We start from the raw sequence: 24901 nt of genomic DNA, 5'->3' as shown, positions 1-24901 counted from the left end.
GGAGCACCCAAATCCCAGAGCAGCTCTCACTGGCACTGGCAAAGGGCCCCACAGTCGGCCAGGGCACGGAGAGGAGGGCACTGCTGTGCTACTGAGCTGGGTAATGATTTCTTTGGTTTGCTTTGGGTTTGTTTTTTGGGGTTTTTTCCCCATGTGTTGACATTGCAGCCGTGATTTGCCCTTAGAGGTTTTGTTTTCTCATGAGCAGGTGGACTTTAAACTTCACCATCCCTGCTGCAGCCATTTCCCACAGGAGCTGCAGGAATGCAGGCAGGCACCTGAGGCTCAGAGGGTAACCATGGCAAGCTGCTCTTGGATGATGTTCTTCCTTCTCTCTGCCCTTTTCCCTCAGACAGAGCAGGCAGGTATGGCTTTCCTTTTGTTGCTCCTTTGGTTCTGATTTGTGCTGCTGCTTTTCTAAAAACCCCAGTAATTTTTTACCTTGTATAATGTTTACTTTGTAGCACAGACTGAAATCAATGAAAACAGTCTGTGCCTTATTTTCTTTAAATTTCTGCTGTTTATTTCATGCAGCTAAGTGAAAACTGCTGTAAGCTAATGGGGCAATGCAGTTTTGAAGTACCATCATTTATGCCGGGGTAATATTTTGTCTTTCCTTACAATTTTTAGAGTGTCCCAGGTATTAAAGCGAATTTTGTTTTATATTTCTGTTGCTGCTGAAATAAAAATGAGAGAGTCCTATGGAAGAGGCCAATATGCATGGTTGTTATAGCTTGAAGAAGTTTATGTTTCTGTATTAATCTTCCATGGTTTATCAAAAATAAGGAGGAGCCGGGCAAGGGAGAAAAAGGTGGTGTTCTCTTAAGAAAATCAAAACACTCTGCAGCAGAAGTTCACTGCCAGCTGTGCTGGATGTGGCAGAACCACTGCACAGCAGAAATATGTGCTGGGGGGTCAGATAAAATTTAAAATGCAGAACAGAGTCATGAAGCTTTTCTTTTTTTAATATCATGTGCAAGACAGTTGCTTATAGGATATCCTTCAAAAAGATAACTTAACTATACACAGTGCTGGAATAATTTTGCTATTGCTCCCACTTTTCCCAGTTCTATGATTATTGATTACTTCAACCAGCAGTGCTGGGTCCCCAAACACTGTATAAAAGAGAAAAAAAACCCTGAATATCCCCTGCCCCAACACATTTACTTTCCAAGCACAGAAGGACTGGCAAACACGTGCTGACACACATGGTCACACATTGCTTCATGGGGAAGATGAGGCTCCAGGCTGGCACCAGCTGCCCAGCTGGCAGGCAGATTTTGATGGAGGTGTCATTTGCAAAAAGGAGTTTTAAGATCTGTTAATTGGTCTCTCCTCCTCTTTACTCAAATCTGAAAGATTACAGTGTCTTCCACATGAACAGTGGTATGGGATATAACCCTCTTAGCTATGAGCATTGCTGATGGGTAGTTTTTATTTACTCCCCTTAAGAGAGAATTGATTGAGAACTCAGCCATGTCATGGCTTTACTTCTCAGCAAAAAAAAATTGCCATGAACTAAGACCAAAGAGCATCAGTTTGGATCCACCACCATAACTTAATACCACTAATACTCACTTGTACCAATGCATCTGAGACCCTGTGCAGTCACAAAATAGCCTTTGCCTTTTATAATAATGCTTTCCCCCTTTCCCTGGCTGTGCCACCACACCCTGCTCTGTATGTCTTGTGCAGGAAGGGTTTCAAATTCCCCCTGCCTGGGAGCAAGTCAGGCATTCCCCAGAAGTAAAACCTCTCAACTCCTCAGGTGAATTTGGGCTAAGACAGTAGAGCTCTTTAACTATGTAAGTTTAATATGGCTGAAACCCCAAATCAACCAAAATTATTTCTCTTAAAAAAGAAGGTAGAAGTATATAAGGAAATTAACCTAAGTACTTATATTAGTGTTTTGTCATTCAATGTTGCAGTATTTATATCAGCTCATGATGCAAACAGTGTTATCAAGAGACAGAGACGTGCCAGTTCCATCCTTCTGGAGGAGGTCCTTCAAGGCAGCTTGGAAAGAGAATGCCTAGAAGAGAGATGTACACATGAAGAAGCGAGAGAAGTATTTGAGAATGATGAAATGCTTGTAAGTATTTTGTTTCCCTGCGTGCACATTTAAAACTGCTGCTACGATATTTTACTTGTGAAACACAAGACTGCTCCATTTGTTTGGGTTTCTCTCCATGTGAAATCTCTGCATTTGCCATCTCAGCAGGCAGCAAGCAGGTGTCTTCCATGGTCAAAATGGAAATGAGGAGGTCAGCTCTGCTATTGTTCAAGTCCTCTCCAGAAAATGATGTGTCATGCTGCTTGTGTTAGTAAATCATGTGGCTGCTGACTACACACAGAAATATAGCATCAGCATCCCTTAGGGACCAGGAGGTGAAGAAGAGCACCTGGAGGGCAGCACAAAGGAATTCCAGCCACTCCAGACAGTAAACTGGGTTCATCAGGGCCCAAGTTAAATGCCTTTATGCAAATGCATGCAGCATGGGAAATAAATGATAGGGTTAGTTCTTTCCAGGGGCACTGGAAAAGGTTGTCCGGAGAAGCTGTGGATGCCCCATCCCTAGAAGTGTTCAAGGCCAGGCTGGATGGGCCTTTGAGCAGCCTGGTCTAGTGGAAGATGTCCCTGCCCACAGCAGGAGATTGGAACTAGATGATTTTTAAGGTCCCTTCCAACCCAAACCATTCTGTGATTTTATGACTGGGACAGAGGGAATGTCAATACACCAGCAAGCTGTGGGACCTATAGAGAGAGGCTCACTTGGTGAGTAGCTGCAAATTCCTTTGCACCAGGGGTTCTCCAGACATACAGAGATGGATGCTGTGCCCTTTAATGGGAACCTGGATGGAGTTTTGCTTGCAGGGAAAGCAGAGGAAAGAGCTATAGGGCTGCCATGGGCAGCTGTGGTGCTTTGGGGAAGGGATGGGCAGAGGTGTGGCTTTGGGGAAAGCAGCTCCAGGGTCAGCTGCAGAACCCAGGGAGATGCAGGGCACAGGGTGGAGGTGGCCAGCAGTGGTGCCCACAGCTCTGCCCTTGCTGACCCCTCTGCCTCCAGCAGCACCTGCCAGGGCCAAGGGGCATGGGACAGGATGGGGTCCCTTCCCAGGCTGTTGCACGCCAGACAGACAATAGCCAGTCAGTGTTTTCTGGAAGCTGCATTGCTAAAGGATCCAGCTGTTCCTCTCTGGCCTGTGAAGTGTTTATTTTCCTGTACAGCTTCTTAGGAAACAATAAAGTAAGCAGTAGGCAAAGCCCCTCCCTTCTCATGTGTATATTTGCTAGCAGCACATTATAGTTGTGCAACTCTGTAAACATTAAACCACTGTATATATTCTCTCATAACATGTTTTCTGATTTAGCAAAATATTTATGACATATTACATTACTTGGGAATTAAAATCTAATTTCCTTTTTGTTTTTTCACCCAGAAAATGTTTTGGGACATCTACTATGGTAAGCTGGCCTCTTGATTTCTCTCCTGCATGGTACTGTCACATTATGAACATGATTCAGTCTGGTTTTCTAAGAATTTATTCTATGAGAAGCAATCAGTGTCTATTTGTCATGTCTGTAGTAAAGCAGAAGGAAAATTCTTGATGTGAAATAATTTTTAAAAAGCAATATATAGCGAAAACCATTTAAATCTGCAAAACCAATAAAAGTAGAAGATGAGTAAAGGTTATCATAGTAAATAGGCTACTTCTTTTACTGAATCTGAAAAGGAGCCTGGGACATGAGAAAGTATGTTTTGCTGATACCATAGAACAGCACAGTTCTACCAGCAAAATCTCCCAAATACAGAATTAGCACTTACACCTGGACAAGATAAATAGACATTAAAAGCTACTGAGCTGTCTACAAACTTGCACAGTGGGATTGCATCATTCTCTGTCAGGTGCCAAGGTGAGACACAAATCTGTGGAAGCTGAGGAGGGCCTGATGTAACTAAGTGCCACCTGAACAGGAGGCCTGTGGCACCAGCTCATGATGACTGTGCCCTATTCCCTCTCTTTTTTTTATATGCTTCATCAAGTTTTTCTCTTGTTTTTAACTTAGCTATTATTAATTTCTAGTCTTAGATTTAAAGAGTGGAAAAGGAGGTGGCAAAACCAGCAGTCAGTAATAATTTTCTGCTCAAGCCACTAAATTACTTTGTCCTGAGAACCACTGCATAAAAGAATCCCATCAGTGCTATAAAGGTTATGAAGAATGATGCTAAATATCTGGCATTTTATTACTTCTGTGAGGGTGGGATTAGTTTCTAATTTGAGTCATTGGATATTTGTACTAAGCATGTCATGCAGGCTTCCTCTCTAGCCTAGGATGAGAGAAGGGAAACCAGTTCAGAATGGTCCCTCCAAACAAGCTTGGCCACAGTCAGGACACATTATTGACTTCAGCCTCAGGGATGGCTTTCTTATTGTAATTAAAAGCAATATGTTCTGTCTCCTTCCTAAAGAACAGCAGTGTGTGTTTCCTTCTCTGTGATGTCCTCTCTAACATTTTGGAGAGTGTTGCCTTTGAAAAGTGGCTTTTTCTTCCTTGCTAAACAAACACATTTTTTCATCCTGTCTTCCAATAATCTCATTTTCTAGACCTCTGGTATCTGTGTTGCTTTCCCCTGAAAGTCCAGGGTGCAGTGGATAAATCTGCATTGTGAATACAAGAGGAAGCTTGTATTTGTTTGTTTGTTTGTTTTTTATTTACTATAAAGGCTGAGCACCCACCCAACTGCTGGGTCACCCCCCAGCTCTGTTCTGCACTGTTTTGTCCCTTCAAGTCAAAACTGATGCAGTGGCACCTTGCTGGATGTCTGCTGTCAGGGCATTTTGCCTGAGCTCACACTTGTCCCTGACCCTCTTTTATCAACAGTATAAACTTGGCCATTGCCAATCTCTCTTTACACATCACTTTTCAAAAGTTTTGTGCAAGCCTTATAGAAGTCTGCTCACTGAACGACAATATCATTGGAGACATTTCTATTTTATGATGTTCACTGATTCCCCCTAGGTCCCTATTCTACAATATGATTAGAATTAAATGGTTTGAATTATTTGATCTTGAAAAATATATGTTGGTTTTTACTTCCCACCTTTTAATATTGCTGTGTGCTTACAGTTTAACCATAGCCTGCAAGTAACAGAAACCAGGCCAATTTCTCTATACTTTGAATCTTCTCTTTCCTCCTTTAATAGAGCTAGGTGCTGGATTTATTTTCTTTCCAGCACAGATTTCAGAGGCTTGAATCCATCTAACTGCTTCAGGCTGCAGGGGTAACCCCTCCCTAGCTCCAGCTCCTCAATTCTGCCTGCTCAGCTGTGCAGGTAAGATTCCCCCAATTCACCCAAAAACCCTCTCTGGAGGCCTGCATTGTGCTTGGATATGCTGGTGGCATCTGGCTGCAGATGGGTTGAAGGTGCTAACTCTTTCAGCCAGCATTTTAGTACATATACACTCAAAGACACATGTGTGCCAATAGCCTAGGCAGATCATGATTGGTGTTTTTTTCCCAGTAGCTGGGAGAGTTTTCACTTTCCATCCCCAAAATCAGGTAGGGCAGCCTGCTGACTGAATTAACCTCTCTGATGAGGTGTTAATTTTTAGAAAGGTTGGACAGCACGTCCCAGGTTAGGCTCTCCTGGCTTGCTCACTGATAGCCTATGTCTATAATAAGTAGTTGTTACTTGGCTCATGTTTTCAAACTGCTTAGGAGTCATTCCTGTGGGCAGCTTGAAGAGAAACTGGCAGCTCTGCCTGGTGCTTCAGTCACAGTGAGGACACCCTCCTGTTTCAATGCTCAGTTCAGCAGAAAGAGCAAGCTTGCTAGTGTCTGAGCTGCTGCAGGATAATTGTGCAGATATAGAAAAGTTCTATTTCCTCCTGTTTTGATGTTGCTTGCTGTACACTTGCTCTATAATTTTGATGATTTGCTATCCAGTACATATCAATTTTAATGTGGGACACCTAAAACACCAGTCTTATGTCACATTTGTAAAAAAGCAGGAACTGTGACTCAGTCCTTTTTCCTGAATCGGAGCGTCCATCCTCAAGCAGGAGGCTCTGCTCTGGGCAGCTCCCGGCCTCTCTGACAGGGGCTGCACCTCTGGAAGGAGATTTGAACTAAAATTTCGCCTGAGGAGCAGTTCAGTGGCACTTAGCCCATTTCCCTTCAAGCTGCTCTCACAACACCTCTCTGAAGAGCTCATGTGCTGGGATTGGGGCTGTGTAATTTGGGATCTGTGCTGGTGCTGACTCCTCCCTCTCCCTTTCTTCAGGCGGCAGGAGGTGCTCCTCAAGCCCCTGCCAGCACAATGGTGTGTGTGAGGACAGCATCCGTGGCTACACCTGCACCTGTGCTGAGGGCTACGAGGGAGAGAACTGTGCTTTTGGTAAGGCACTGCCCCCTTCTGAGGAGCCCTGTAAATTTCCTGGCGTTCTTCTTTGCTGATTTACGTCCTGAGCTATTTCAGGGACGCCGCTTGTACGGTTTCTCGGCTGTTTTGGCTTGTAAGGTTTTCTGCTTCTGCTGTTTAGGTGCTCTGGAATTCTCAGGGACGCCACTTGTAAATTTTTCTGTGTTGCTGTTCTGGTGGCCTGGAAAGGCCCAGGGATGGCCTTGGAGAGCCGACGCTTCAAAGGACGAGGAGAGACTTCTGATCTTGTCTCGGTCTTGGTGTTTATTAATTGTTTATCTAAAAGATTTTCTTTCAGCCCGACAGAGGTCTGCACAGCAAGTCAGCCATGGGCACACTCCCGAAGCCCCTGGGCGGTCACTTATCTTTATACCCTAAGTTACGTGTACAATATTTATCATTTCTCCCCAATACCTTCTACCCTTATTAACCTGTGCACTTCTAGTAACAACCAATCCCAAAGTGCCACCATCACCACAGAAGATGGAGGCCAAGAAGAAGAAGAAGAAGGACAGGACACGCCCCAATTCCTCCATCTTACTTCTTTAGACCCCCCTGTACCAAAATCCTAAACCCTGTGTTTTACACTTTAACTTATCCCTTCACCATTCACCCAGTGAATTCCTCCCAGTCCTCATACAGGTCTCATCTCCTGTGTAGGATCAAAATCCTGCCACCAGACACTTCTGGCAACATTCCAGGATTCCCGAGCCCCCCAAGGGTGGTCTCGGCCTCTCTGCACCTCCATCCTGAGGTGCTGAGATCCCACAGAGCCCCACCTCATCTTGTCACAGGCTGTCCCCATGAAACCATACCCAGCTCTCCCATGGTGCCACTTCCCATGGTTTTGGGTAAAACACACAGTTCTGGCAGAGCAGGGTGATGTGTGCTGCCTGCCTGCAAAACATGGAATCCTGAGGTTCCAGAGGCTGTCCCTGTGCCCTGAGCCTCCCTTATCTGGGAATGCTGCAAAAGAGCTGAAACCAAACCACCTCATGGGTACACCCCAAAGCCAGCCCTGCCACTCCACCTGTGCTGCCTGGCTGCTTGTCCTGCTGTGGTCCCAGGCCTGAAGGGCCAATGCTGCAGAGACAGGGTGGCTTCCCAGGCACCCTGGTGCCTCGGAGGCCACACACCCCCACAAGACAGTCCCTGAGGACAGAAGGACTCCAGAAAAAAAACTGTTTCCAGTGCAAGTGAAAAGCATAAAGTAAAACAGATGTGTTCTGGCACAGGAAAACCCCAGGCCAGATACTACATTTTTATATCTGCCAGGTTCTACTTTCCAGCCCTGACATCAGGATTTCTGCTGGTTCAGAGGGCCCCTGGGGTGGGAGACGCCCTGGCTGCAGCAAGGCAGGGTCGCTCTGTGTATAAGGGGTGTGACTGTGACCAGCTTCTGGGGAGCACAGAAGGTGACACAGCTTGGACCAGTGCTGGGAACTAGATCATCTCAGAGCCTTAGGCAGCCCTGTTATACAAGATTTTTTGCTACCTATGAGCTAGATCAAATAACATTTACTTTGTGCTAAAGATTTAAGTGATAGCTTAGCTATGCAAAGTCGAGCATGTCTTGAAGTTCATACTCCCTTTCTCTTTTTCTTGTCTTTGGTAGCTGATGTATGCAAAATCAAACAAGTATGCAAAATGAGAGCTACAGGTTTTTGTCAAAACCAGAAACCTTAGCTGCCTTCTTCCTCCAGCAATACTTGTCTTCATAAGGTGCAGCAGCTCCCCTTGCTGCACATACTTGGTGTTTTGTTTAAAAACCCTTGGCACCCTTTCCCAGAACTCAGAGGTGCAGTGTGTGCTGCAGGGGGAGCACAGTTTGCAATGAGTCTGTGAATGCTGCAGAGACTCAGCTCCCTCCAAGTTCCGCTTAACAAGGGGAAAAAACATCCCAGTGGTAAATACTACCAATCAGAGTCCCAGCCCACATCCACACAAAGGGAATTTAAAAAAAAACAGAGGACTCAAGCGATGAAAGGATACTCCATGTTTTTCTTCTGCTTGTTCTGTTTAGCTAAAAATGAATGTCACCACCAAGCAAAGGTGGGATGTGACCACTTCTGCTATCCAGGAAGGGATTCCTACCGCTGTTCCTGTGCTGATGGCTACGAGCTGGGGAAGGATAAAAAACAGTGCATTGCATTAGGTAGGTGTGGGCATGGGGGTAAGGGGGGCACCTGCTCAGGGCTGGGTGGGCAAGCCAGCATATAACAGATGGGATCAGCCTGCCTTGAGCCTAAAGCAATATTACTGGGCAGAAAAAGGAAACTAGGGAGCACCACCCAAGAAGCCAAAGTAATGGCAAAAGAAGGGCTATTTGATCAGAATGTTTAAGTAGGAATCAGCAGAGGGGGCTTGCACCACCCTACACATCACTCACTGTACCAGGTTTTCCACTCCTGTGTTTGGTAAAGAGCAATTCTGCTGAACATGTTTGGTTGGGAATGAAATTTAATTGATTCCTATCAGGTGACCCATGGTCTAATAAATGAAGGGAAACATTTGCTGCCAATTTAATTAGCTTGAAACAGTAGCCCTTTTTAGTTCTTCAGTCCCATATTAAGTATCTCATTCAATTTCATCCCCTTACAAAGCAGGTCTACACAGCAGTATACTTAGACCTGTGTCTGTATTAGCACAAGTGGGGCAGCCAAATAGGAGTTCAGCTGTAGAGCCACACTTTTGGTGGTGACAGACTGATGTCCACACTCAGCGCACACTTCAGGTGGGCTTTACATCAAACTGGCCCAGTTCAGTCCTGTGGACTGAGCACCAGGCAGCTGTGTGCACCTGGAAGGTGCCCTCTGGTTTAGCTTCACCTGAGCAGGATCCAGTGTGTGTGACCCAAACCTAAACCAAGTGGAAGTGTGACAAATGCAGGTAACTGGGTGATCCAATCAAAAAGCATGTGTGCTGTTTGGACCAGATGAGAAAGGCATGCATGTCCCTAGAGTGGCAGCTGTAACAAGGAAAAACCAGCATTTACCTTGTCCAGGCTGGGCCACAGCTCTCAGGTATTTGACACAATGTGAATACAGGCTACAAAGACGAAAAAGCAAGATGTGCTAATAGTTGGCTGGAGAGGAAGCCTCATTTCATTAGTGCAATGAAGCACAGTGAAACCTGATCACTACAAGCCTAACACAGTGACCATGTTCAGCCCATTGCTAAACTATTATGAGTACAATTGCCAAAGAAATTATTCCAATTTTCACCAGCTGAGAATTTTTCATTCTCCTTTTTCTTTGCACAAAAGCAGAAGCCCAAAGTCTGGGTGGAACAGTAGGCATTTGCAGGTATTAACTATCTTGAAATGATACTGCTATCTTGAAATGATACAGCATGAAGTTTTGATTTTTTTTTAATTCATTTGTTAGATGCATGTGCATGTGGCAGACTTCAAGACAGTGATAACCTTATAAGTGAAACCAGGAAGAAAAGTGATGAGCGATTTCCTTGGCAGGTATTCCCCGCAATTCATGAAACCCATCACTTTACCCTCACATGGACAGTGCTATCTATTGTTTTTTTGCATTTTCTTAGGTACTGCTGCTAAACCCAGACGGGAAAGGCTTCTGTGGAGGAGTGTTGCTAAAAAGTAACTTCGTGTTGACCACAGCAGAGTGTGCCCTTCTGCACAGCCATTTTCAAATCAGGGTTGGCTCTGGTAGGTGATCCAACATTTTTCCTTGCTGCAGCACATTTCAGTATTGACAAGCTAAATTTTAAACAAGCTTACTAAACTTCTTGCTGCATAAAAATATTGTTAAAGGAAACAAATATGATGTTATTTCATTTAAGCACCTCAGCTACTCGAGTAGCTGAGCTAGAACTACAGCTACCCCCCATTCCCCTTTACAAGGCAAGCAGAGATAAATACCTCTTGAGCACAGAGCAGAATTCAGCACTCAGAGATCAGCTAAACATGATGGATTTAGCGGTGACTTGTTTCATGCCAAAATCCACGTTAGTGCTGCATATTCATGCTTACTGCTGAAATTATTCATGCTCCTACCAGCATTAAAAAGCTGCCAGTGTTATTATTCCTCGTTTCCCTTTACTGCAGAGGAAGAGGCCTTTAGCTGCACGTGTTTCTCAGCACAATCAGGCAGCTTGCATGCAGCTTTCAGGTCTCTGATAAACCATTCCTAAGAGCAGACAAATGTCATTGCTCCACAGGGCCTAATGAAACAAGTGGAACTGGGAAGATAATGCAGATCAGGGAGAAGCACATCCACATCCGCTACGATGAAGACACTGGTGAGAACAACATTGCATTGCTACAACTTCAAGAGCACGTTGAATGTGACAGCTCCCACCTTCCTGTGTGCACCCCTGAGAGAGACTTTGCAGAACATGTTTTAATTCCAAAACTGGCTGCTACAGTCAGTGGCTGGAGAGTGGAGGGGGATGAACTTCAAGGCGAAGAGCTGCAGGTTTCATACCTGCCTGCTGAGGACTGCAAGCAAATCCTCAACGTCAGCCTCACAAACAGGCAGTTCTGTGGGCACCTCCAGGAGGCTGTGCACAAACACCTGGCTGGAGGGAGCTTTTTGGTTACTGAGTACAAGGGCACATGGTTTCTGACTGGTATCCTGGGATCCTGGCCACTGGAAGACACTGACTGGGAAACGCTGCTTTTCACCAACACTGCAAGGTATATGGTATGGGTTAAACAAAAAATAAAGTAAGACAAACACAACCAACTCCCAAGCACCAAGCCTCTACCAATCATTGCAAGGAAACATATGGATGCAGCCATTTGACTCTACTACTATTTGCAGCAATGGAAGCTGCAACAAAGACATGTATTTAACTCTGGTTTATACAGAAAAGCCTGTTTGTCTTTCCTTCTGCTGACACACAGTACTCTGAGTCATGATACAGTAAACCTAGTTATTGAACTAAAAACTGATTTAAAATTTCCCAGAACTGTTCATCCTAAACCTCAAAACATGTTAAATATTTTTTCTGTGATATCAAATGTTGCTAGTACCCTGAGGTTTGATTCAGCAAATTCATATTCTTTTTTCAGGATCCATACAAGTAAAACGTAAAAGACATGGGGAATGTCAAGCTTTTAAATGTCTTATGTTGAAGTAGCACTTGACATTTTCATCACAGTAAAAAATGCTTCCCCTCATACATGGAATCTATGTTTTCCCTTATGAATGATGCCCATGTCAGTTAGAGGGTAAAATAAAACCCAACTATCAAAGACAACAAAAAATAAATGTTTTATTTTTTTTTAAAATAATTTTAAAATCCCCAAACTAAAATCTCAGTCTGGACAAAGTTATATTGTACCACCCCCAAACAAACAAACCAACCCCCAGGGTAGTAACACTTAAAATACTGGATCAAGTGGTAGTGTTTTCCCCAGAAGCAAAATAAAACAGAGTATGGATAATTTAGCTACATGAGTTTTTGTTCATCGTAACAAAAATTAAACAAAATATGACCAGAATTAAAAAGAATCACAAAGCCATCTGTGGGCACCTCCCACTCAAACCCATATATATTACTGACACAGTAAAGCTTTTGGTGTCAAACACTTCTCTATTTTTTAGAGACAGTTTGAAGAGAGTATTTAATATCAGCAAAATTATTGAGACTTAAAAAAAATGGAAACCATTTTTAGTAAGAAAACACTACTTCCGCTCTGAAGAATGGATTAACACAAGTAACAAAGGCTCATACTTCTCTATGAAGGATAAACACAGAAATAGTAACATGAAGTACTTTATAAAAGCTTTTAAGTAGCTGGGAAGGAATTTGGAATGCTTTGCTTTATTTCTTCATGAGATACTTTGAATGATCTAGAAAGCCTGTGGAAACAACCATTTCAAAGTCAACATTTCATTTCATTTCAAAGTCAACATTTCATTTCAATGCACTTTGTAACCCTGGCAGCCTTGGCCATTCTGGGAAAGGAGCCACAACCAGTTCCTGGTATTTCAGTCCTGGACATGCACCAGGCCATTGCCAGTGCTCCTGGGGTCACTGGGAGCAGCTCCACTGGGCAAGCTGAGTACCTGAAGAGCACTTGCATGGCTAAGATGCAACACTCAACAACACACTGTTGACAGTGGAGGAAATGGGTTCTGCTTGCTGACCACAAGCTTCTGATGCTGATGGGATATGTAGCCTTTGATGTGACCCTGGCAGAGGGAGAAAAAGGCAGAGTTAGTACCTAGAACTGGAAACACAATCCCTACAAGCCAAGCAAACTCGTACAAGCTAACCACAGCAGAGCTGTTTGTGCTCTCTCACCACTGCACTACTGCGCCTAAATACCCATGAGGTCCCGTTTAGGTACCTGGGTCACCCTGGAGGGCCAGCACAAGGCTGGAGCCACCACCTTGTTTGTGTGCTGTCAGACTGAGAGCCTCCTGCCAGGGCCCCCATGGGGGGCTTACACTGCCTCCAAGAGACAGAGCTCCACAAAAGTGTTTCTAAAGTCACTCTTGTTCACTTTAAAATGAGAATTTTAACCAATTAGCATTCAATACCTAATAAACTAAATGACATAGTACTTCCTTTTCAGCATAGTGAAAGAAATCTCCCAGTGACCTAGACCACATCAAATAATGTTTCAGAAACATAGTGGCTAATTTTCTTGCTGACACTACAATGATGCTTCACAACTTCTGATTTAATACAAATATTTAGATTTCAAGCTTTTATCCATTCATAAGCAGTTGAGATTCACTTAGAGTAAAAGACAAAATGTGGAACAGAACCAAAGAAATCTAGCTCTGTTTTTTTCTAATTTGAGAAGACCAAGAGGCTCCTACTTCAAATGCAGAACAAATCTTTTTGGTGCCACTTGAATGGTTTGTATTTTTAAATCAATGTTTCTACATATACAGAAATGTCAGTATTGAATTTTTAATGTGAAATTCAACTTCAATTTTAACTGATTCCTGCAAAAAAAAAGGCAGGAACTAGATGAAGTCCTCAGGGCAAATGAAAACATTTTACTTTGAGCAGAAGTCTCTCAAAAAAAAAAAAAAAAACCACAAGAAAACTTGGGATTACTGATGAGTATTTGTCATAAACTATTATTCTCTATCTAATATTTTTCACTGTCAGAAGTGTGGAAGCACCAGACAACAAGTGGTGAGCACTTACCAAATAAATGAGGTTAGCTAAAATACACTGGACTTCATCAATATCAACATCATCTACTTGCATGAACTTCAGAGCAATCAGAAAAGCATCTAGAGATAGCTGATGAGTTTTGAGCAGTAAATATCTGAAAGAAACAACAGGAAAAATATGTTATTGAGAAATAATCACTTTAAAATTCTGTTTCTTAGAAAAATGGTCTTTCTACAATAATTCACCTTAACAGGAAGTCAGCTCTCTCAGAGAAAACTAACGAGCATATACAATTCTACCCCAGTCCCAGGTGAAACCATATTAAATCTGCTTTTCCAAAAATGTAGTTTTTGTTATGCTCACACTTTCTTGAAGAGATTCCTGTATGTGATGATTTTCAGCTTCTCAAGGATAAGAAAGATTCCACATCGAATAAAGAAGGTCTCATGCTTTGTTAGAGCATCATTCAGAAGGAGAAGATTTCCTTCACTGCAAGGATAAAGAAATGAAAAAGTGAGAAGGTCTCACACCAGTGAGAAAAGAAAGTATGACTTGGTAGGAATATGCCTCCCCAGCCTTCCTCAACCACCCCAAAAAACCACTTTTTTACTTAATACTTTTTGAACACAAAGCAGAAAAGCAAGCATCATACCTCACAGACTTTGTTACTTCAGCAAACTGCATAAGGTCATACTTTTTTAAGAGCTGAACTGTTGGCATATGGCCCTGAAAAATAAATGGTGTCCAAGTTTTCTAGGGTAAAGTTAAATACATTTTAAATAGAATCTAGTAAAAAAAATCTAGCTAAAAAATTGTTATGAGAAAGAAAGAATTTTTAACCACTTTTTTTTTTTGCTACAAAATAAGAAGTGAATAAAAGTATTTGCAAGATAACCCCCTCATCTCTCTCAAACACCTCAAGTCACAATAACTACTGATTTATCATGATTTAGGGACAATTGATATTTAATATTAGGGAGCAACTATCAAACTTGTAGAATCACGATCCTGTGACACGAGGCCTTGGCAGATTCAAATTTTATGTCACAGTTGTATCATTTAATCTACAAACAGAAGAACTGCAGGAATCCCATGCATTTCCAAAGGAATATGAGCAGTGCTTCGGCCTTGTCAAGTGTTATCTCAGTCTGTAACAGATTTTTTTTCTTCTCTATGCCTCCAATAAATTTAAAGAAACAAAATTAACTGAACTATCTACAGAATCAAAAAGAAACTTTGCCTTTTATCCCCTGCACAGCAAAGATCAGAATGCACACTGACTTGGTCAGACTTTAAATTTAGTTACATCATCCTATGCTGTTGCTAACTCCTTTCCTGGACGAAGGATTAGCTGAGAGCAGAACTGAGCTGCAGGTTTACTGAGAGCTGTTAGGAACAAAAAAAAACAACACACAAGCTATTTTAGTAGTTTGGAGTTAGTGTTAATGTTTGGGCTCTGATTTAAAAAAAGCAACTGCAAATACAATGACCTTTATCTAGTTTCTTTAATGCCTCTTGTACACTAAAACTGCTTTAGAAAAACCACAGTAATTTTAGGCACCAACCAGTTTAAGGCACCCAGTTGGGACTGGGACAAAGATTTAGGAAGACTGTTAATAAAGCTTTTAGGAAGACTTTTTTTCCTTTATCAACCCTACTACTGATTGATCTGAAAACAACCACTAAGTCAACAAATAAATAAGGAAAACAGAAGTTAATTACCATACCCACTATACTCCCCCTTTACCCACTTGACACAGCAAGGGATTGGAAAGGGAGCACTGAAAGGAAAAAGCAGGGAAGTCATAAACAGGTCAGGGGGAAGGTGGAAAATGGCAACTCAATAAAGGCAGGTGATAACATTCTACATGGGTAACTTTGGGAACAGGGCCAGAACAGGAAACTAAAATCTAGTTCCTGTCCCCTCAGTCACAATGAATTAATACTCAGCATAATCCACTAATTCAGGGATACACAAATGTTAGCACAGCAAATGGCAAAACACAGGAACAAGAAACAGAGGTGCTTAATTCTTTTAACAGAAATATGAAATAATCAAATCATAACAAGTCTTCACTGATTTTTCAGAACCAAAATGCTCTGTCTCATAACCCTTCTGACATGCCTTGAATGGGAAAATGTAGGAGGTACAAATAAAAAAGCCAAAGACAGGCTGTAGCTGTGGCAAACCCCTCTCAGCAGTCCTCAGACATCTGTTTGCACACCCTCCTTTCTTCCACCAGGTGAAAGAGGCAGACAAATTTGTTCTATTGAATCCACACCTTCCTTGGCTTTTGTGTGCAGTTGATCAGCAGAGAGGCACTCTGCTACAAGACAGAAGTCACACTGTTGAGAGCCTCTCCAAAGAATTAAAACACACCTTCATTAAAGTAGTAAGATCAGGTTGCACCCCTAGGAGGGGTTGGGAGAAAGGTAGGGGGAAAGGAGGGCCGGGTTGGTTTTGTTTGGGGGTGGGGTTTTTTTTTGTTTGGCTGTGTTATTTCCCCTCCTATCTCCTTTCCCATGTTGCTGTAAATGACAACTCAGCACTTTTTGCCCTCACATAACAAGGAGTGCATTTGTTGATATTACAGGGGTAAAATAGCCTCTGAATTCCACTAAGGGAAAACCAAGAAAATACTGAGCATCAGTTCTAGTCTGCACATGTACCCCTTCCCCTTATTCAGGAAAGTAGCATCTACTCACCAACAACATTTTTACTGGCAGCAGGTAGATCAAAATCATTCTTTTGTTCTTCTGGCTGGATCGGTGACAGTGCTCAAAGGCAAATGACAGATACTCCTCAGCTGCAAGCCCAGGTAACACAAATCAACACAAAAATGGATTAATCTGTAACCCAAATTCTGTGCTCAATGTCCATCTCTCTTGACCACATAATATTTGAAAATGTTTACAAAAGAATCACGTCACTCAAAGTACATCAAGTTGGAGATTCACACAAAATACAAAGTATTACTAGAAAGGTAAGTTCTCCTTCAGAAAGTCAAAGAAAACTCGTCAAGATCTTCATGTCAGACATTACAGTTACAAGTAATATTGGATTTTTCAGCTAATTTCAGTAATATTATTGTGCTCCTATTACAGAAGCAGAGAATTTCAGGAAGTGCTGGTAATACACTCTACTTCCTAAATTGAGATTAGGTTCTTCAAGAGGTGAAAGCTGAATGTAATGCCCACATCTCCTGAGCTGCAGAAATGGGCCAGTGAGACCACACAGCATAACAGCATGAAAATCTCTCTGCAGCTTCCACCAATAGAGAAAAAATGATAAGCCTGAAAGGCAGAACACAGTTTGGAATAACAGAGCCAGCTCCAGAACAGATGCTGGTCAAGGGCTGCAGTTAGTGAGGAAGCTGTACCCCTTAGCTCTAGAAGCATTTCTGTAAGCAAAATCTATTAGAAAATTAGGAAATGCAGTTTGTACATCTTCCAAAATCAATGGATCGAGAAACTAGAGTTTGCTACACTACAGTTTGCTGAAGATTTCCTATGTAGCACACAGCAACTTGAAGATTTGAAGGCTCCCTTGCAAAACTTTTACAAACCTATTCTTTTGGATGCTCACACATAATGTATAAGACTGTAGGGAGCTTCAGTGACACAAATATTTTAAAGCTGGGCATACACTACAATTAGAAGTGTGATGTAACCTCATCTCTGTTCCAAGTCAGCCTGTGGGCTTGGACCTTTCAGCATAACTTTTCCTTTGATCAAGTGCAATTCTGAGTCTCACACACACAACTCCAGCAAGATTTCATGCCAAGCAGCAAGACTTTACACTGGCTCACAGTACCTTGCTTAAAGTCACTGTCAAACATGGCCTTGCGTCCCACGTAGTATTTGTAGGTGACTCTCTGTGCCATGCTGTACTCATCCTTCAGATTTGAGCTGTCTATTGCTCTAATTAAGGGCTTACAGAGATGGAGCTTGTTGATCTGTTGAAAAACAAAATAGCATTTTAATCAGCATGCAGATAGATGGTATCATATAAAAACAGGGTGGGTTTAACTTAGAATATGAAATACAAAACACAGCTTACCAGACTTGAACCCTACCTTAAAATAAATTTTAAACAGCTGATTCACAAGAAACAACATGCCCCACTTCTTGGAGTCTTCAATGCCTGCTCGACTGTCACAAGGAAAAAGAAAAATCTGCTAGTACTGAACATTGTAAGAAAAGAATGACCTTGTCCTCACAGTAAATTTATGCCATAGATATTCACTCCATAGTATTTTTAAGGTAAACAGAGGTGTAGCTCTGCTATATATTTTCTCAACATAATGAAAAGATGTCATGCAGAATATTATTCATCTGCATCAGGGTCCTCACTCCAGTCTGCAGATAACACACACAAGCACAACAGTGGCTTATAATACCTGAGATGAAAGAAAGACCCAAAAAAAAGCATTTTTTCCACTTCAGAAGTGTTAAAATTGCTAACACTGGAAACCAGAGCCACCTCTTTTCCATCTAATTAATTCTAATGGAGCAAACTTCACAATTAAAGCATTAATCACCTTTCCTGAGAATCAGGGAAATAATCAGTCCCTCCCAACAACCTCTGCTAGGAATGCTGAACCTGAAGTAAGGGTTCTCCCTCTGCAGTTAATAGTCAAGAGATTAAGACAATAAATGAGAAGAGACAAGCCTCAGAAGTGTTCATTCTAAGACCCGTATATGGTCCAAGTATGGGAAAATCTAAAGCAAAGTTCATGAAGTTTTTAGCAATTTTCTAGTGCAAGTGCAGCAGGGGGACCTTCACTTACGTGTCGCTGGCACAGACTCGAAAGCAGCCCATCAGCAGCTCTGCTGCCTTTTCCAACATGTCACCCACTTTGCTTTTCCCTTTCTTCACAAGCTGCTGATCTGCCTAGCAAGAAACAATATGCAATTCTACATCATGGTTCACAGGGCTGCAAAGTTTAATTTTAATTTAGCATTTTATAAAGTATTATAGCAAGAGATCTGTCATGGCTGCTATCTCCCAAATCTAGAAGGCAGTCAAGCTCCCAGAACAAAAGAAAACACTCAGAGAGGCTCCTGGACATGTACTCAATGCAGAGAATGCAGAGAAGGACAATCCTTGGAAAATAGCTCTGATCACTATTACCTTTATTATCACTCAGCTTAATGTAGCTCTCAGAAACCTAAATTCAGGTTTAACACCTGAACTCGAGTGTACAAAGACCAAGAGCCTGGAAAAAATGATGGAGTTTTAGAAATTATGAAGTTTTAGAATTGAGTCTTAGAATTTATAATTCAGTTTCTCTCCACAGCCACAAAGACTAGATGCTATTTCTAAACCATATTCAACAGTTTCCAGTAGTGACACACACTGCTGGGACCTGAGACTTCCAGAAGAAAGATAAAACATATGTTACAGCAGAAAGAGGAAAAAAAAATACAGTTGTCAACATATGGGAAAGATCCACACACTGACTAATGGAGAACTTCAACAGAAAAAATATAGCAAGTAGATATTTATTATGTGCTTTTTAGAAAGTTTTATTACAGTGTTTGCATTCTCACTAGCTGAAACATAAATAAAAGAAATGGAAATGCATCCTACTGCAGAAGTCTTCTCTGAAACCAGATCCTCTGAATACACTAAGGTTAGAAGATAGAGTTTAAACACTTCCAGCATGACTGATTCAACACTACCCTTTCTCAGGCATCTCAGAGACATGGATTTCCGTCATTCAAACTGAGAACTGAGACTTGTTGCAAAGCAGTCACAAACACAGAAAATACTCCCTGTGCAAGCATTCCACGTGTGGTTTTGTGGGTAAGTGGGCATGAGAGAGTGATGAGGGGAAAATATTGGATATTGTCAAACCCTAACCTCACTTGAACCCTAGCTTCAACGCTTCAGGTGAACAAAATCACAACTCTGCCACTTACCTTGGCCTACAAGTTCTCAATAGATCCCTACACAAGCTACTTAAATTCACCAGCCTGAGAAAAATAATGTAAATTTGGGGACTATTAGCATGTCAGCAGCTGTATGGGCTCACCAAGGGCTCCAAAGAGCACCAGAAGTGGTGCACACATCTGGAAAAGGGGAGCAGAAAGTTCCCTCTGCAGATCTGGTAAATGGTTAGATCAGCTTGGTTGTCTGTGATACCTCCAATTTCCACCAAATGCCAGGGAAAACATGTAAATAGTGACTTACACCACATGCCACTCAATAAAGAAAATATTTATTCCTTCATAAGTTCTAAGCAACTGTTGGGAGTTGCATTCAGGTCCTCAGAACTCCTCTAGTTCCATCTGCAAATAGGAGGTGGACAGATTGAACAATCTCACTTTTCAATATGACTGGATGAATTTAGCATGTCCACAAAATCCTAAACAATGAGTTAAAGAGAACTAAGCAAAATTAGACTGTGAAACAAACTCTGTAAAAATATTTCTATAGTGGAAATACCAAACAGATAAAAGTAATGAGGCTGTTAATCAGATCTACTTACATTATTAGCAAAAATTCGAAGATCAAGGGCTACAGAATACATAATAGGTAAGGCCCTGGAAAAGAAAATCAGAGTATACTTAGTAGGTGCAAATCAAGCAATAAGTAAGACATGAGAAATAAGCAATTTTTTTTTTTTGTTAGTTGGTCATACAATTAGAAAAGTATATGTTAATCTTTAAGTGAAGAAGAATGCACTTCTTAAAAGGACAGTTCTTCAAGATCTCAGCATTTCAGAAACCCTACACAAAAATTATGTCTAAAGTCTTTTTTACTGTGGCTTTAATAAAATTCCACTTCTCTTTGAACAAATCATTCATGTATTTACATATGGACCATTCTATATAATCAAGCTCAGATGTTTAGATTCCACACTTTGGACATGAAAACTCAACCAGGCAACAAAGCCAATTAGGCTTAACTTTAGCATCACTGGGGATAAATAAAACTAGAGGTATAACTTTAGTTTGACTCCAATGGTATTATACTAGGAAAAGATGAGGCTATTCTCTAGTAGCTTTCTACCATGTACTCACCAATTTTCTTCTTTATGTGCCTGAAATGCTCGCAGGAAAGATGTACTGCATTTAGGAAAATTTAAAATGCCATGAAACAAAGCAGATTTGAGAAACAGCTGTTCAGTGGTACCATATACGACTTATAGTGGTACCATATATGACTTCATGAAAGACTAGAAATCAAAACACCATCAAGAAGTTGAGGAGCTGAGTTGCAGCATGGAAGAACATGAGCAGAGCCATGCACTCCTTTGAGTGGCAGCAGCAGTAAGGAACACTGGCAGAGATAAGATAGAAGCTTCTTTATCAACATCTTCCCCTCCAGCCACGTACAAACTGCAAGGTATCATAATGACTTGAGACTCTCCTATATTCTGGGAGGAATTAATATTCTATTTTAGAGCCAAGTAAAACATTCTTCCTTAACCCTATAAAAAGCTGGAAGAAGAATGCATCTGGATTTCCTTGCTCAGAAACCTAAACAACTGAAATGTATTGGGAAGCAGACCACATTCTATTAGATTTTTAAAAACCATAAAGAGAATGTAGTCTACAAGAAGTTAATCTGAAAACAATATGGAAGATTTATGGAAAAGGATATTGGACAATAACTGTTTGGCATTTGTATGCTTCTATGAAGTCATGGTTTGCAACAGCATAAGTACACCTGTCAAAGAAAAGGTGCATTAGTGCATCAGAAAATATACATAAATGAAATACTTATTTTTGTGTCCTACCAGGCATGAAGTTTCACAGGTTATTTAAGGCACAAAGGAATATGACTAGAAGCATTCCTAAAACACTGGCACAAGTATTTTAATAGAGCACTAAGATTGATAATTGTAGAAAACAGATGCTAGAGATGAATAGGTATTTGTTCTACATAAGCTAATACTTATTGACACTGTCACCATGATTAAATTTTAAAAATTCAAGACTGTTGAAAGAGACTAGGTACAGAAAATTATTTAGTAAAAGCCTCGCAGAATTACTTAGATACTAAGCTCTCTTAAGAGTACTTTTATCATTAAAATTCCCTTTTAAAAATATTTATTTCCCTCACTTATTTCACTCTAAATTCTTGTGCAGCTAGTAGGCAGAGGGGAAACAGCAAGCACTGACAATGCTGTGCCAATGGCCATACACAGATGACAGCCAGGTACATAGAGCAAACTTTATGTGGAGAGGAGAAAGAAACTCTTTATTTCCTGCAATTCTAGCATTATTTATAAGAGTAATAAATACCAAGTTTTCAGGTGTAAGCCCTTTAAAATAGGAAAGTGAACTTAAGGATATCCTTCCCCATCCCTGCTGCACACCTTACAACTGACTTTACATTCTGGGCCCATCTTTACCTTAAGTGGGCTGCAAACATTTCATCATACGGTGATTCCAAAACTTGTTGGCACTTCTCCTCTGGAGATGGAAGCTAAGTGTAGAACAAATCAATAAAACATTAGAGGAACATCCAATGCACCAGAAACAGAACATCATATGCATATTTTGTCATGGCAGTTCTCACAGATTTGCCAGGGTTGGACAGGACCTCTAGTAGGCATCTACCAGAACTTAGTTACATTAACAATCCTACCCAGAGTAATGAATTGCTAGTGTGCATTCTGTCTCCAGAACCTGAACAGCCAGCCTTAAATAAAAGCATCCAAAACACACAAACACCAAGCCCTTACCACTCACTGCTTTTTGGTCCACAGTGCCTTCCATGGTGCTATGCTAACAACTAATACTGGTCAGAAAGGACATTCAAAACTGTATCTCTCCATAAAACAATTCAAAATGGAACACAAAGAGCCAACCAGAAAACAAAAATTATATATAGTATCCTTGTAAAAAGAAAAGGGAGGCAAGCCTACATGGGGATCCTACCTCAGCCTGTGAAACAGATTTCTGAGGTTTCTCTCCAATGGAAAGGGACCCACACATAGAGCTGGGAAAACTCAAAGTAAAACAAAAGGTCAAAAAACACATCCTCACCTGTAGCCTTGGATTTGCAACATGTGGATGTTTAAATGAAACTAATTCTGCACAAAATGTACCATCTCTGGTCTCAATGGCTTCTTGCACCTACCAAAGTAAACAGTCACATTACAGAATAAAATCCAGCAACAGGCACACAACATATTTAACCAACATAACAACTACAGAAGCCACCACCGAGTTACCACTGCTCATACATATTAATATCAAATCAAATGCAAGTTTTTAAAGGCTTAAAACTGAATAAATAATTTTGTATTTCCAATACACCTATTGCTCAAAAAGGTCTCAGGGAGAAGGTAGAGAGAACACCATTGTGTTTTTTTCCTTATTTGTAGGATGCAAGCATATGTATGTACATGGGTTTAGCACTGTAAAACAGCAGATTTGGTTAAGCTTTTTAAAGTTACAGTTGGACTTATAGGCATCAAACACAGATGTAAAGATGCAATCTTTGAGAAATGCTTTAAAATGAAGACAGGAAGATTTAACATGTAAATATCATTCCAAAGGCAATGTCTGATATTAGATTGATATTCTATCTGTATCAAATCCTTTTGAAACCTGCTAAGATTGTAAATGTTATATTCTGTGGAAGAATGGTTTAATTCTGCTTCCTGCTAAAGATAATTCCTTGTAAAAGCAGTCTGCTTGGACAGGTTATTGTGACATCAAGGTGGAAATTTATTCAGTTATGGAGGTAGTTTCAGGTATTACTTCTTAAGAGTTTCCTTCCCATTGCTTGTGCTTTGTCATATTTTTGTCTCCCAATATGAAAAATAAATATTTTTGAGGTATGGAATACTCATACCAAATGGGAAAAAACCCCATAGACTAAAATAGCAAGAAAAAAAGGAAAAATTAACTGTTAAACTCGTTCAGAAATTTGCGTTTAGCTTTTATTTCAGGAAAAAGAAGACGTAATTTTATGTTTGCAAGATAGTTTTTCCTCTTGAATGGAGTTCAATGGAGTGTCAACCTAACAAAACGTGGACTTTTCAGAGCAGACCGCTGTCCTGGGAGACCTCAGGCGCTCCACTTTTGGGGACTAAGACCCAAACAATTACTTTCTTTTTGTGCCTTAACTAATGCCAGATGAAGTAGGATGGTAACAGCGACGAGAATACGACGGTCCAGCAAGAGCCATGCAGAGCGGGGACACAAAGGCTTGTCACTGATATCCAGCTGGAACCCCTGCGGCTCCTGTCCCCCATCCATCCATCCATGGCAGCGCTTGTGCCCGCATTTCTGTGCATCTCCGAGCCCGCATCCCTGAAATCCCTGAGCTGCACTTGGCCCTGGTTACACACACAGCCCTCCTGGCCGTTCTTACCCATAAATCACCTCAGAGACCCCCACACTCTTCAGGCACATCCCTGGCACGCAGACGGCATGTGCCTCACGCACACTGAATGAATATATCTCCCCACTCATCCTACAGTGATTTATTCCTTAACCAAGGCACCACATTTACAGCAAACCCGCATACAGGGCCCAAAGATTAATTTAAAAAAATAATTAAAAAATCGTGCTTACTTGCTGCAGGTACTGGTTAATGGTGATGTGCGCCATTGAAGGAGCGGAGCTGAGGCGGAGGCCGCACACCGGTGTCACCGCGCGAGCCCCGGAACTCCCGCGCGCTTCCGGATCCCGGCGCGGCCCAGGGCGGCGGGAGCGGCCGCGAGCGTCACGTGACGCACCCCAGCGGCCGCTGCCCCGCCCATGGCGGGTCCGGGGCGTGGCTTCACTCGGACAGCCAATGGGAGTGAGCGGTGGGCGGGGCAGAGGGCGCGCGTCAGAGGTAAGCCTCGTGCGCTGGGGCGCGCCGCGCGCTGAGGTTTTGCTGTTACCCGTGCTGTCGCTTTACCCTCGGCTCGGACAGCGCGCGGGCTGTGCTCTCCGTATGGCAGGAGCCCAGTGGCGGGGCACTGCGATTACTTCCCCGGGAGTGCTATGGAGGCTCGCCTCCCCTTTCTCCTCGCTAGCTGCGTTGCCCACCGGGAGCGCTGGCGAGGGGTCGCTGTGAACTCGGGTGGAAAAAGTTGAATTGAGCATTAAACTCCCGAGCGGGTTTACTCCTAAAGGCGCGGCCGCCAGGGAGATGTGTGACACCAGGACACGCTCCATGTTCGTGCCCACTGGGCTCGGTTGGGTTTGGCAGGTGCCGGTGAGCAGGGCGCGGGCGGCCTCTCGGGCTGGTGGCTTTTGTGGGCGGGAAGGGGCACTTTGTTCCGGCCACCCTTCGGCGGGTACCAGCAAACAGAGCCAGGGCAAGCGGGGCACACCGAGGGGCTGCTGCCGCCGGCAGCAGGCTGCCCCGGCCCGGGAGCCATCTTGTGAGCGGGGCTGGCGCTGC

The 24901-nt window shown here is 42.2% G+C and overlaps 2 protein-coding genes across 4 annotated transcripts; one reads left to right on the top strand and one right to left on the bottom strand.

The window, feature by feature from the left end:
- Positions 1-259: 259 nt before the first annotated feature.
- Positions 260-11669, top strand: PROZ (protein Z, vitamin K dependent plasma glycoprotein). Its single transcript, XM_059467123.1, has 8 exons — positions 260-365; positions 1929-2092; positions 3442-3466; positions 6289-6402; positions 8450-8581; positions 9813-9898; positions 9979-10102; positions 10615-11669. The coding sequence occupies exons 1-8, from the start codon at positions 299-301 to the stop codon at positions 11124-11126; spliced, it is 1224 nt and encodes a 407-aa protein (XP_059323106.1). The 5' UTR covers positions 260-298; the 3' UTR covers positions 11127-11669.
- Positions 11654-24240, bottom strand: PCID2 (PCI domain containing 2). Of its 3 annotated transcripts, none has more exons than XM_059467125.1 (14): positions 24082-24240; positions 22543-22632; positions 21906-21979; positions 21152-21217; positions 20569-20610; positions 20034-20088; positions 18330-18433; positions 17616-17691; positions 17354-17495; positions 16246-16346; positions 14192-14265; positions 13903-14028; positions 13566-13693; positions 11654-12596 (listed from the first exon to the last, which is right to left on the bottom strand). In XM_059467125.1, the coding sequence occupies exons 1-14, from the start codon at positions 24115-24117 to the stop codon at positions 12490-12492; spliced, it is 1221 nt and encodes a 406-aa protein (XP_059323108.1). In that variant the 5' UTR covers positions 24118-24240; the 3' UTR covers positions 11654-12489. The 3 variants fall into 3 exon arrangements, 2 of the variants coding, with proteins under 2 accessions (XP_059323108.1, XP_059323107.1); XM_059467124.1 differs by having other exon boundaries at positions 13570-13693; XR_009417964.1 differs by having other exon boundaries at positions 12529-12596; positions 13570-13693; positions 13785-14028.
- Positions 24241-24901: the final 661 nt, after the last annotated feature.

Source organism: Ammospiza nelsoni, chromosome 2 (genome assembly GCF_027579445.1).
Source record: "Ammospiza nelsoni isolate bAmmNel1 chromosome 2, bAmmNel1.pri, whole genome shotgun sequence".
Lineage (NCBI taxonomy): Eukaryota > Metazoa > Chordata > Aves > Passeriformes > Passerellidae > Ammospiza > Ammospiza nelsoni.
Note: the sequence above shows the minus strand (reverse complement) of the source record. Positions and strands in the feature narration are given on the sequence as shown.

Bases quoted from the DNA above. Each gene is read 5' to 3' on its own strand.
- PROZ (XM_059467123.1), top strand. From the start codon at position 299: ATGGCAAGCTGCTCTTGGATGATGTTCTTCCTTCTCTCTGCCCTTTTC. The intron at 366-1,928 runs GTATGGCTTTCC...TCAATGTTGCAG, and splicing joins CCCTCAGACAGAGCAGGCAG to TATTTATATCAGCTCATGAT. The intron at 8,582-9,812 runs GTAGGTGTGGGC...TTCATTTGTTAG, and splicing joins AAAACAGTGCATTGCATTAG to ATGCATGTGCATGTGGCAGA.
- PCID2 (XM_059467125.1), bottom strand. From the start codon at position 24,117: ATGGCGCACATCACCATTAACCAGTACCTGCAGCAA. The intron at 21,218-21,905 runs GTAAAGATGGGC...TTTCTTTGACAG, and splicing joins ATGTTTGCAGCCCACTTAAG to GTGTACTTATGCTGTTGCAA. The intron at 18,434-20,033 runs GTAAGTAGATCT...GTTTCTTGCTAG, and splicing joins TTCGAATTTTTGCTAATAAT to GCAGATCAGCAGCTTGTGAA.